This window comes from Hypomesus transpacificus, unplaced genomic scaffold, assembly GCF_021917145.1.
Source record: "Hypomesus transpacificus isolate Combined female unplaced genomic scaffold, fHypTra1 scaffold_351, whole genome shotgun sequence".
Taxonomy (NCBI): domain Eukaryota; kingdom Metazoa; phylum Chordata; class Actinopteri; order Osmeriformes; family Osmeridae; genus Hypomesus; species Hypomesus transpacificus.
The window spans coordinates 51,153-61,853 of NW_025813875.1; the positions used below are offsets into that span (position 1 = coordinate 51,153).

The 10,701-nt window shown below is 48.5% G+C and overlaps 2 protein-coding genes across 4 annotated transcripts; both read left to right on the forward strand.

Moving 5' to 3' along the window:
- The first annotated feature begins 210 nt into the window (after positions 1-210).
- On the forward strand, positions 211-649 carry LOC124464480. The gene is made up of 2 exons (XM_047016357.1): positions 211-295; positions 381-649. The coding sequence occupies exons 1-2, from the start codon at positions 224-226 to the stop codon at positions 540-542; spliced, it is 234 nt and encodes a 77-aa protein (XP_046872313.1). The 5' UTR covers positions 211-223; the 3' UTR covers positions 543-649.
- A 597-nt stretch (positions 650-1,246) lies between these two features.
- On the forward strand, positions 1,247-5,601 carry LOC124464478 (macrophage mannose receptor 1-like). 3 transcript variants are annotated; one of them, XM_047016354.1, is made up of 6 exons: positions 1,258-1,316; positions 2,448-2,513; positions 2,697-3,083; positions 4,287-4,616; positions 4,779-4,879; positions 4,961-5,601. In XM_047016354.1, the coding sequence occupies exons 2-6, from the start codon at positions 2,483-2,485 to the stop codon at positions 5,120-5,122; spliced, it is 1,011 nt and encodes a 336-aa protein (XP_046872310.1). In that variant the 5' UTR covers positions 1,258-1,316; positions 2,448-2,482; the 3' UTR covers positions 5,123-5,601. The 3 variants fall into 3 exon arrangements, with proteins under 3 accessions (XP_046872311.1, XP_046872310.1, XP_046872312.1); XM_047016355.1 differs by having other exon boundaries at positions 1,247-2,513; XM_047016356.1 differs by lacking the exons at positions 1,258-1,316; positions 2,448-2,513; positions 2,697-3,083 and adding an exon at positions 3,665-3,732.
- The last annotated feature ends 5,100 nt before the right edge of the window (positions 5,602-10,701 follow it).

The following is a 10,701-nucleotide window of genomic DNA, read 5'->3' on the forward strand; positions in this document are numbered from 1 at the left end:
GGCCCTGTGATACTGGATTTCCATTTTTCTGCCACGATTGTGTGTACATTTGTACTTTTTAGTATCTTTTGCATCATTGTTCATTCCTGTATGTTCTAATTTTACAAAATTGTTGAAGTATTAGAAATGTGATGTTGTGCTGATAAATGTTCCGATGTGTTGTCAGAAATGCTTAGTTGTCTGTGTGTCTCAAGTCCCCAGAGTGCAGCAGCAGGTGGTGAGAATGAGTCTGACCAGAGAGAACTCTGGTGTGGACCTAGAGGATCCTGCTGTGATGGAGGCCATCTTACAACAGGTGAGACTGGTTGATTCATGTTGATCTTCGCTTTACGTAAAAAGGAGAGTACAAATTCTTAGTCCAGACTCGCTCTCTTCCTCAGGTCCAGGTGAAGCTGAGAGAGAAGGGGCTGACTGAAGCCTTCCAGCTGAGGTGGAGAAAGCAGCCAGATGGAAAGGTCTTCCACAAGGAGGAAGAAGAGAGTTCTCAGAGGAAGAGGAAGAAAAGGGAGAGGAAACCAGTTCTGACTAAGAAGGAAATATAAATTTAGAAGATACATTTATTCTAAATCTACTTAGTGATAGAAAACACTATTTTACCTATTGTACCAGATACTGTGTTTTGATGTTCATCCCTTTATGAGTGTGGAGATTCTTTTGGACTGCAGAGTACAGACACATATGCTGTATATCCCATGTACTTCTCTGTTTTACTTAATTTCATAGAAAATGTTCTTAACCAATGTGTTTATTGATGCATCCATTATTCGTTTGACTTCCTGTAGCAATATTTACAGGTATTAGAGACCTGTAGTGGAAATGTTAAGTTTTGTTTCATTTATCTGCTAGTTTAGGCCTCATTTGTTCAGAACTTTCATGTCACAAATGTTCTTATTATATGACATTCTTGAATGCAAAATGTTTTTTACAAATGATTTTACTGATTAATAAACGTATGAAGGATTTCTGGAATGACGACCACTGTGATCCTAAGGCCTAAAGTTTTGAATCTCCTGATGTGCTGGTTCCATCGTGGTTTATGCCGGTCATGGTGTTAACGGTATGGCGTGTGATGTCGATATTTGGTTGATAATGCGGTGTATAGCCTACCACAGTCTAAGGATATTTGACTGTTTCAATGGAAGCAGTTCCACAATAGGATAACTTCATTGTGGTTTCAGGCAAATGATTTCCCTGTTGTTTTCAAAACAACTGTTTTGTGTTATGTGAAAGCACAGAAACAAAAGACAGATACAAAGAGAGACACGAGAAGAGAGCATTAGAGAGATACAATACAGGAGAGAGACATTGACTGATAGGTAAGGCATGTTTAATTTAATTCCTATCAAAGTGATTGTGGTGAAATGTCAGACAGCTGCAAAAACGAGTAAAAATTAGTAAAAATGTCTTTACTATGATAGTCTCCCCTTCAAGCATATGTATATCGTGCTTATAGTCATGGTGGATATGATGTATTAGTAATTTGTTTGTCTGTAGGACTTAACAAAGAATTCATGAAATAATATTGATGGTGTTTATGATTGGCTGGTAGGTGTCATTAAACTCGTGACAACTATCAACTCATCCTTCCGTATGCCTGCGCATCATCAATTGTAGCAGGACAAGTCATCCCAATTACTTGTCAGCGTGAGAAATTATTGAAATGCGTGGGTTCACGGCGAGAGCGTGATGCCCTGGCTGGGACACTGCTGTATCTGTACTTGGTTCACAGGTTTTGAGGTTGATACCATAGTGTAGATATTTTACACACACTGCAAGTGATCGTACAGGCAAAAATAGATGCGTTCCATCATGTCATGTGGTAGCGCTTGTGCTGGAATGCAAACTATCAAAAGCCAGTGTATTTTGAATACTGTTTTATACTTATTTTACATAAAGTAGCTAATTACCTGGAACCATCTTAAGCCAGAGAGAAATACAAGAAAGTCCTGGACGTTCCTAGACAGAAGTGTTTTCCTTTACTAATAACAGCAGAGAGGCAGTGAAAATTGAGCGATAAACAAGTGAAAAATTGCTGAAATGTATGTAGGGCTGGTTTGCTTAATTGTGGCGAAACTTTGTAAGCTATTTTTAAAGAGAAAGGTGTGAGAATTGTTTCATAATGGTTGTTTGTCCTTATAACATTGATGGTTAGAGTTGATTATGAACTACGCACTTCTGATCCTTGATCTTCTGATGTACTCTATCTTTGTCCATTGATAAAACACGGTCTTGCGAATGATTTCATTGATAATCATCATGATAGAAATACATCTTTGCTTGTTCCTTGACTTACTGTTGTTCCTCTTACCTGAATCGTATCACTACCACTGAACCTTCTAAAACAAGTACTTGACGTCCCTTCAGAATGACAGTGTTGTGTAATGGTTTTGTTAGACTTGCTGCAAACAAGAGTAAAAACCCTTCTAAGGGTTTTGAACTGTTTTGAGTGTTTTGCAGTGCTGAATCGTCATCCATCCTGAAGATGCTGGTCCTGATGACTACACTTCTATCAGGCCAGTGGCCTCTTGGTTCTTGTAGTTCTTAATGACAGATTTATGTAGTTTTCCTCTGCAGAATGAACTGAACTAAGCTTTAGGCTCGACTGTTCTTTTACTTACAAATTCACACACACATATTAGAAATTAGAAACAGGTGCACTAACAAACTCAACATGTGTTCTTGTATATTGACCACAGGACTGTGTGCCCTCTCCTCATGCCGTCTTCATCAATACCACCTTGTTAACATCCGAAAGACCTGGACTGAAGCCCAGAGATACTGCAGAGAGAAGAACACTGACCTGGCCACCATAGACAACATGGAGGACATGAACAAGCTAGTCAATATAGCAAAAATGACTGATCTAACAAGTAGTTATAGGGCAGTCTGGATAGGTATGCACAAAGGCTGGAGGTGGTCTCTGGAAGACTGTCAGTACTATGGAGAGGGACAGGCTGAGTTCAGGAACTGGGAGGTTAATGAACCCACAAATGGAGCTTCAGATTTGTGTGCTGGGATTGGAAGTCTTTCCAAGTGGTATGACTCTTCCTGTTCAGTTAGAAGACCCTTTGTCTGTAACCAAGGTAAGCACATCTGTGTCATTAACGTCTACATGTATTCATTTAGAAGAGGCTGTCCAAGGTGGCAAGGTGCACAGAATCTGCAGAGGTGTGTGACTACAAATGATACTATTTATAATGGGCACCATTGCAGGAAGAAACTGCTAACTAGGAGCAATATTGATTAACATTTCAGGTCATTAATATTTTAGGGTGCATATAAGGCCAGTCTCCACTAGCTAAAAGTTGAAGACAGGATGATAGCTGCATTTCTTTTGTCAACATGGCGCCTCTTGCAGTCTAAAACACCAGCTGATCCGTTTAGGCAACTAAATACAAATGTAGCCTCACATAGCTATGCCACTAGACGAGCAAAAGAAGGTAGGTTTTCACTCCCCAGAGCTAATACCAATTTTCTTAAACGAACTGTGGGATACAGGGCCATAAAGTAACGGAACCTACTACAGACGGAAATTTTAAACATGACACGTAAATATATGTTCAAAAAGCAAATAACGAAACACTTGGGTACAGCGTACTTGTGACACCAGATGGTGATATACTGTACAGAAATGTGTAATACTCTCTTACATGGTTTGCAGTTTACGCTTCTATGGAATTGGATATGTCAGCGTTTTATATCATGACAAAAGGAAAATTGCATAACCACTAGGTACATTTTATTATATTTGTAATGTAAAATTGTATGATCATTATTTTTATGTATTTTAACTTTTGATACTTGTAATGTAATATATGTTTTAAATGTTAGATATTGGTATTGTAATGTATGTTTCAAATGTTTGTTGTTAGTATGTAAGTCCCCACAGTATGTGGACCCCACTGAAAGTAGCTCTGTCTTAGGGTAGAGGTAATAGGGATCCTTATAAATAAATACAATAAATAAGGAGTTAGGTTCCATTTAGTCATTTAGCAGACGCTCTTATCGCCCAGAGCGACTCACAGTAAGTACAGGGACATTCCCCCCAAGGCAAGTAGGGTGAAGTGCCTTGCCCAAGGACACACGTCTCGGCTGGGAATCGATCCAACAACCTTCTGATTTCCAGCCCGATTCCCTAGTCGTTCAGCTTCCTGACTCCCTGACTCCCTAAGATTCCTCTTAATATTGTTTTTGGGGAGCACAAAAAAGACAAAATACTACAACCGAAAATAAACATCATTTTTGTCATCTGTAAATACTCTTCAAAACCATAATTGTTTTTGCAGGTGTAACTTTTTTCTACATTAATCAACAAATGACCTGGACGGAAGCTAAAAGTTACTGCAGAGAGCACTACACAGACCTGGCCAGAGTGAGGTGCCAGACTGAGAACCAGCAGATATCGAATATCAAACCTGCAGATGTCAATGCCTGGATCGGCCTGTACAGAGACCCATGGAAGTGGTCAGATGGTAGCAAATCCACCTTCAGATACTGGAGAATTACTGAACCTAATAATAACTTAGGGAATGAATTCTGCGTAGCATCAGAGTTTGCTGACGCTGGCATATGGGCAGACTGGCCCTGTAATTGGACATTCCCTTTTTTCTGCAATAGTGAGTTACCTTTTTTCTTTTAAATAAATATGACACCAACTGTTTTTTTCTTGTAGGCCTATGTCCTTCTTTTACACTGTGGTTAAGTTTCTGAATGTGAAGTTGTGCTGATAAATGTTCCGATGTGTTGTCAGAAATGTTGAGTTGTCTGTGTGTCTCAAGTCCCCAGAGTGCAGCAGCAGGTGGTGAGGATGAGTCTGACCAGAGAGAACTCTGGTGTGGACCTAGAGGATCCTGCTGTGAAGGAGGCCATCTTACAACAGGTGAGACTTGTTGATTCATGTTGATCTTCACTTTAAAGAGGAGAGTACAAATTCTTAGTCCAGACTCGCTCTCTTCCTCAGGTCCAGGTGAAGCTGAGAGAGAAGGGGCTGACTGAAGCCTTCCAGCTGAGGTGGAGAAAGCAGCCAGATGGAAAGGTCTTCCACAAGGAGGAAGAAGAGAGTTCTCAGAGGAAGAGGAAGAAAAGGGAGAGGAAACCAGTTCTGACTAAGAAGGAATTATAAATTTAGTAGATACATTTATTCTAAATCTGCTTAGTGATAGAAAACACTATGTTACCTATTGTACCAGATACTGTATTTTGATGTTCATCCCTTTATAAGTGTGGAGATTCTTTTGGACTGCAGAGTACAGACACACATACTGTATATCCCATGTACTTCTCTGTTTTACTTTCTTTCATACAAAATGTTCATAGCCAATGTGTTTGTTAATGAATACAGCTATCAATCGTTTGACTTCCTGTAGCAATATTTACAGGTATTAGAGACCTGTAGAGGAAATGTTAAGTTTTGTTTAATTTATCTACTAGTTTAGGCCTCATTTGTTGAGAACTTTCTTTGTTCCTATTATGACATTCTTGAATGCAAAACGTTCTTCATAACAAATGCTTTTACTGATTAATAAACGTATTAGAGCTGTCAAACGATTAAAATATTGTAGCGACCCACGGATTGGTCGCGTGTTAACTCGCGCTGTTGGCGCAAAGGATTGTGGGTGGCGCAATTCACATACTTGTTTCATGTTTGGTTAATGTTGTATGCATGTTTGAGTTGAGTGTTGTTGTTCTGTCAATTAGGTTTGTCAGTGGATGATGTATGGATATTAGTAACTATAAGTTATCGTTGTTGCCATAACTGTGAATTGTATGTGAGTTAATGACTTGTTGTTGGCATTCTCATGTGATTGGTGGTGTAGTAATAAAACCTGTAGTCGAGCGGTGTATGGGACACAGGATAAAAAGGTCCTCTTCTCTGCGTGAGATTATTACGCATCCACTCCAATATAGACCCCTAGCGCCATTGTTACATTGGTGTCAGAAGTGGGATGGCGCAACCACGCAGGATGGAGGAAGAAATCGCAGATCTTGAAGAGACCATTAAGAGGACTCAGCTACACCTGGAGAAACGTAGGCTGAAGATGGAGCGTTCCAGGGCAAGAACGTCGTCCCACGCTGATGGGTCCAGTGTGCAACGGCCTTGTCGCCCCTAGAGGCCGGGAGTGGAACCACAGAACACACAGCCATAGCTGTGGACATCCAACCTGACCTACCTGGGGCGTCCCCACAGGTGGATGTTGGGGCCATCCTGCCCCGTTCCACTGCCATGCCAAGAACACCAGCGAAGGTGCCCAAGTTCAATGGAGAGACGCTCCTGGAGCCATATCTTGCCCAGTTCCAGTTGGCAGTGTGGCATGGTGGTTGGAGCAGCGAGGAAGCCGCCACTCATCTTGCCCTGGCGCTGGAGGGAAATGCGCTGCAGGTGCTCCTGGATCTGACCCCGGGAGAACAGCGGAACCTGGAGACCTTGACCGGGGCCTTGGAGAGGCGGTTCGGGCAGCCACCATTCCCTGACCAGAGTAGGGACAGGCTAGCCAGCTGTCGCAGCCAGGAGGGAGGGAGTTTGGGCGCTTTCGCCGCAGATATCCAGCTCTACGCCCGCCATGGCTATCCAATGTTCGACGCCGCTGCAAGAGGGGAACTGGCTCTCCATGCATTCCTCAAGGGGCTTATGCCAGAGCAGCTACGCCAGCATGTGCGTCTCACCATGCCCAGAACCCTGGAGGGGGCTCTTCAAGAAGCGGTACGGGCAGAGGCGGTGCTCTGCACTCAGGCTGCCCCACGGCTGTCCCTTCCACACGTCCGGGCCATCGACTGTGAGGGTGAGGAGGCCGAGCCAGTTTGTCAGGTGCAGTTTCAGCGGCGGCCAGCCCCAGCTGGGAACCGTCGATCTCGATCCACTCTTCGGTGCTATCGTTGTGACGAACCTGGTCACATTGCCCGTGACTGCCCAGCACCAGCACCAGTCTCCAGAGCACCACAGCAGACGGGAAACGACGGGGGGGTGGCGCAGTGAGGGGCCCGCCACCCCAATCGTTGGCCCCTCCCTTAAGCCAAGAACTGTTGATTGGTCGTGTAGGCAACACTAAGGGACTGTATTTGGACTGCTGGCTTGATGGCCAACCCTGCCAAGCTCTAGTAGACACGGGGTCTACCGTCTCACTGGTGCGTCCTGGCGTCCTTCCAGGAACCATGGGGACGCTCTCCGGCGCATGGGCAAAGTCAGACACGAACCTGGTGACGGTGACAGGGGAGAAGGCTGCTACAAAGGGGAAGAAGCATCTGCGGATCCAGGCTGGGAACCAGGAGGCGGAGCACGAGTTCTGGCTTGCCAATATTCAGGACTCGTGCATTATCGGCCTGGACCTGTTGTCCCGTTGGGGTGCCTATGTTGATGTCCTGAGGGCAGCCATCACCCTTGGTGGGGAGACTGTGGCGCTCCAGGCCGGCCAGGACAAGAACACAAAGGTCAGAGACCAGCAAGCCAGCTGCCAAACAGCTGCCACCAGCGACTCCATGCCAGGTCAGCCTACCAACCATACATCGGCGGAGACGTCTGAGGCGGTGAGGGAACTCTGCCGCCGCAGCAGTGATGGCCTTGACCAACAGCAGTGCGGCCAGTTGAGGCACCTCCTAGAGGACTATGCAGATATCTTTGCAGCAAAGGATGAGGACTGTAGGCGGACGGGGTTGGTTCAGCATTCCATTGACACCGGTACCGCCCAACCCATCCGCCTGCGGCCTCACCGGCTGGCCCTCGGCAAGCGACAGGTGGCAGAAGACAAAGTTAGGGAGATGGCTGCTGCTGGGGTAATTGAGCCCTCTGACAGTCCGTGGGCCGCACCAGCTGTCCTGGTTCGAAAAAAGAATGACAGCTGGCGGTTCTGCGTGGACTATCGACGTCTCAACGCGGTGACCAAGAAGGACTCTTACCCCCTCCCTCGCATAGATGACGCCCTCGACCATATCACAGGCTCCAGCTGGTTCAGTTCCCTTGATCTGCGTAGTGGCTACTGGCAGGTGGAGTTGGCCCCTGACGCACGACCAAAGACTGCCTTTACCATTGGACAGGGACTGTGGCAGTTTCGTGTTATGCCGTTTTGACTCTGTAATGCACCAGCGACGTTCGAACGGCTGATGGAGAGGGTACTGGCTGAAATACCACGGAGTCGTTGTGTGGTATACCTGGATGACCTGCTGGTGCATGCCAGCGACTTTGACCGAGCCCTGGGTAACCTGCAAGAGGTCTTTGAAGCCATTCGTCAGGCTGGGTTGCGGTTGAACCCTGCCAAGTGTCGCCTGCTGACAAGAGAAACGCAGTTCTTGGGCCATGTGGTCAGCGCGCACGGGGTAGCTACCGACCCCGCTAAGGTGGCCGCAGTCCAGAATTGGCCACCCCCTGCCAACGTCACCGAACTGCGGAGCTTCTTGGGCCTGGCGTCCTATTACCGGCGTTTCGTCCGGGGCTTCGCCACGATTGCCAAACCCCTCCATCGACTGACTGACAAGGGACAGCCCTTTGACTGGGACGACGTGTGTGCCGGAGCCTTCACCCAGCTAAAAACTGACCTTACCGAGGCTCCCATTTTGGCCTACCCAGATGCGGAACAGCCCTTCATCGTGGACACTGATGCCAGCAACGTGGGAGTTGGCGCCGTACTGTCCCAGAGTGTTGGAGGGGTGGAGCGCGCAGTAGCCTACTTTAGCCGCACTCTGAACCGAGCTGAAAGGAACTACTGTGTGACCCGGCGTGAGCTGCTGGCAGTGGTCCTGGCACTGCGACAATTCCGGCCGTACCTGCATGGCAGCCATTTCCTTGTGCGCACCGATCATGCTTCCCTTACCTGGCTGTTGAACTTTAAGAACCCGGAGGGCCAGGTGGCTCGCTGGCTGGAGGCCCTACAGGAGTATGACTTCGAGATCCAGCATCGACCAGGGCGGTTGCATGCTAATGCTGATGCCCTCTCCCGCCGCCCCTGTGCAGTCTTGGAATGTCGGTATTGCCAACGACAAGAGGAGCGGGACCAACCACTGACGGTGGCAGCCATTCAGACAGCTGACTGCGAGGGGAGTTCTCCATGGACCTCCGCTCAGCTGCAACAATGCCAGGAGGCCGATGCAACCTTGGCGGTGGTAATCAACTGGCTGGCGACGGGGCGGCGTCCCGAATGGACAGAAGTGTCTGCCCACGGACCGGAGGTTAAGGCTTACCAATCACAGTGGGGCAACTTGGAGCTCCATGACGGGCTGGTGCACCGGAGGTGGAAAGCTCCTGGCCGGGGAAGCGACCTCCTACAGCTGCTGGTACCCCGTGAACTCCGCCAACAGGTCCTTCAGACCGTCCATGGCTCGGTGGGGGCGGGGCACTACGGCATCGCCAAGACCCTCCGCCGCCTCAGGGGCCGATTCTATTGGCCAGGTTGTCGACGGGACGTGGAGCTGTATGTGCACTGCTGTGACCTTTGCACTGCTAAGAAAGGGCCAACGCAGCGCTCCCATGCCCCATTGCAGCAGTACCTGGTGGGGGCTCCGATGGAGCGAGTAGCGGTGGACATACTTGGGCCCTTTCCAGCGACTGATTCCGGCAACCGCTACGTCCTCGTGGCCATGGATTATTTCACCAAATGGCCGGAGGCATACGCGGTGCCGGATCAGAGTGCCACCACAACTGCGGAAAGGCTGGTAGAGGAGATGTTTGCCCGCTTCGGGGTCCCTGCGGAACTCCATAGTGACCAGGGGCGGAACTTCGAGTCCCAGGTCTTTAGCGAGGTCTGCCGACGGCTGGGAGTATCCAAGACGAGGACGACACCTCTCCACCCTCAGAGCGATGGGCTGGTGGAGCGGTTCAACCGCACCCTGGCTACCCAGCTCGCCATCCTGACCAGCCAACATCAGCGGGACTGGGATCGCCACCTGCCCCTGGTCCTGTGGTCGTACCGGACGGCCGTCCAAGAGTCCAGCCAGTGCACACCAGCTGCCCTCATGTTTGGGCGGGAATTACGGACACCGGTGGACTTGGTTTTCGGGACCCCGCCCGAGCCGGAGATTGCTGGAGGAAAGGAGATGGATTACTACCGGAGGTTGATAGATCGCCTCCAAGTAGTCCATGAGTACGCTCGTCAGGCCCAGGCTAACTCTGGGGTGCGGCAGAAAAGAGCCTACGACACCCGGTGTCGGAAGCTGACCTTCAAGCCCAGTGACAAGGTCTGGGTGTATTGCCCTACTCGTAAGAAGGGGGTGTCACCCAAGCTATGCAGTCACTGGCAGGGGCCCAGTGAGGTTATGGAACGGGTTTCTGAGGTGGTGTATCGGGTGCGCATGCCTGGTCGGGGGCGTGTGGTGGTGCTGCACCAGGACAGACTATCACCATATCGCCCGCTTGCTCCAGAGACGGGTGGAGCAGAGAACGACACCAGCGGCACCATTCCCACTGGACAATGTAACCCCCCCCCTATGGCACCTTCTACCAGTCCCAGGAGGCCAACTCGGCGGCGGTTACGGCCAGGACACTTAAGAGACTACCTGTTGGGTGATGGGGTTGTCGGGGACGACTGACCCCTCAGGTGGGGGCTATGTAGCGACCCACGGATTGGTCGCGTGTTAACTCGCGCTGTTGGCGCAAAGGATTGTGGGTGGCGCAATTCACATACTTGTTTCATGTTTGGTTAATGTTGTATGCATGTTTGAGTTGAGTGTTGTTGTTCTGTCAATTAGGTTTGTCAGTGGATGATGTATGGATATTAG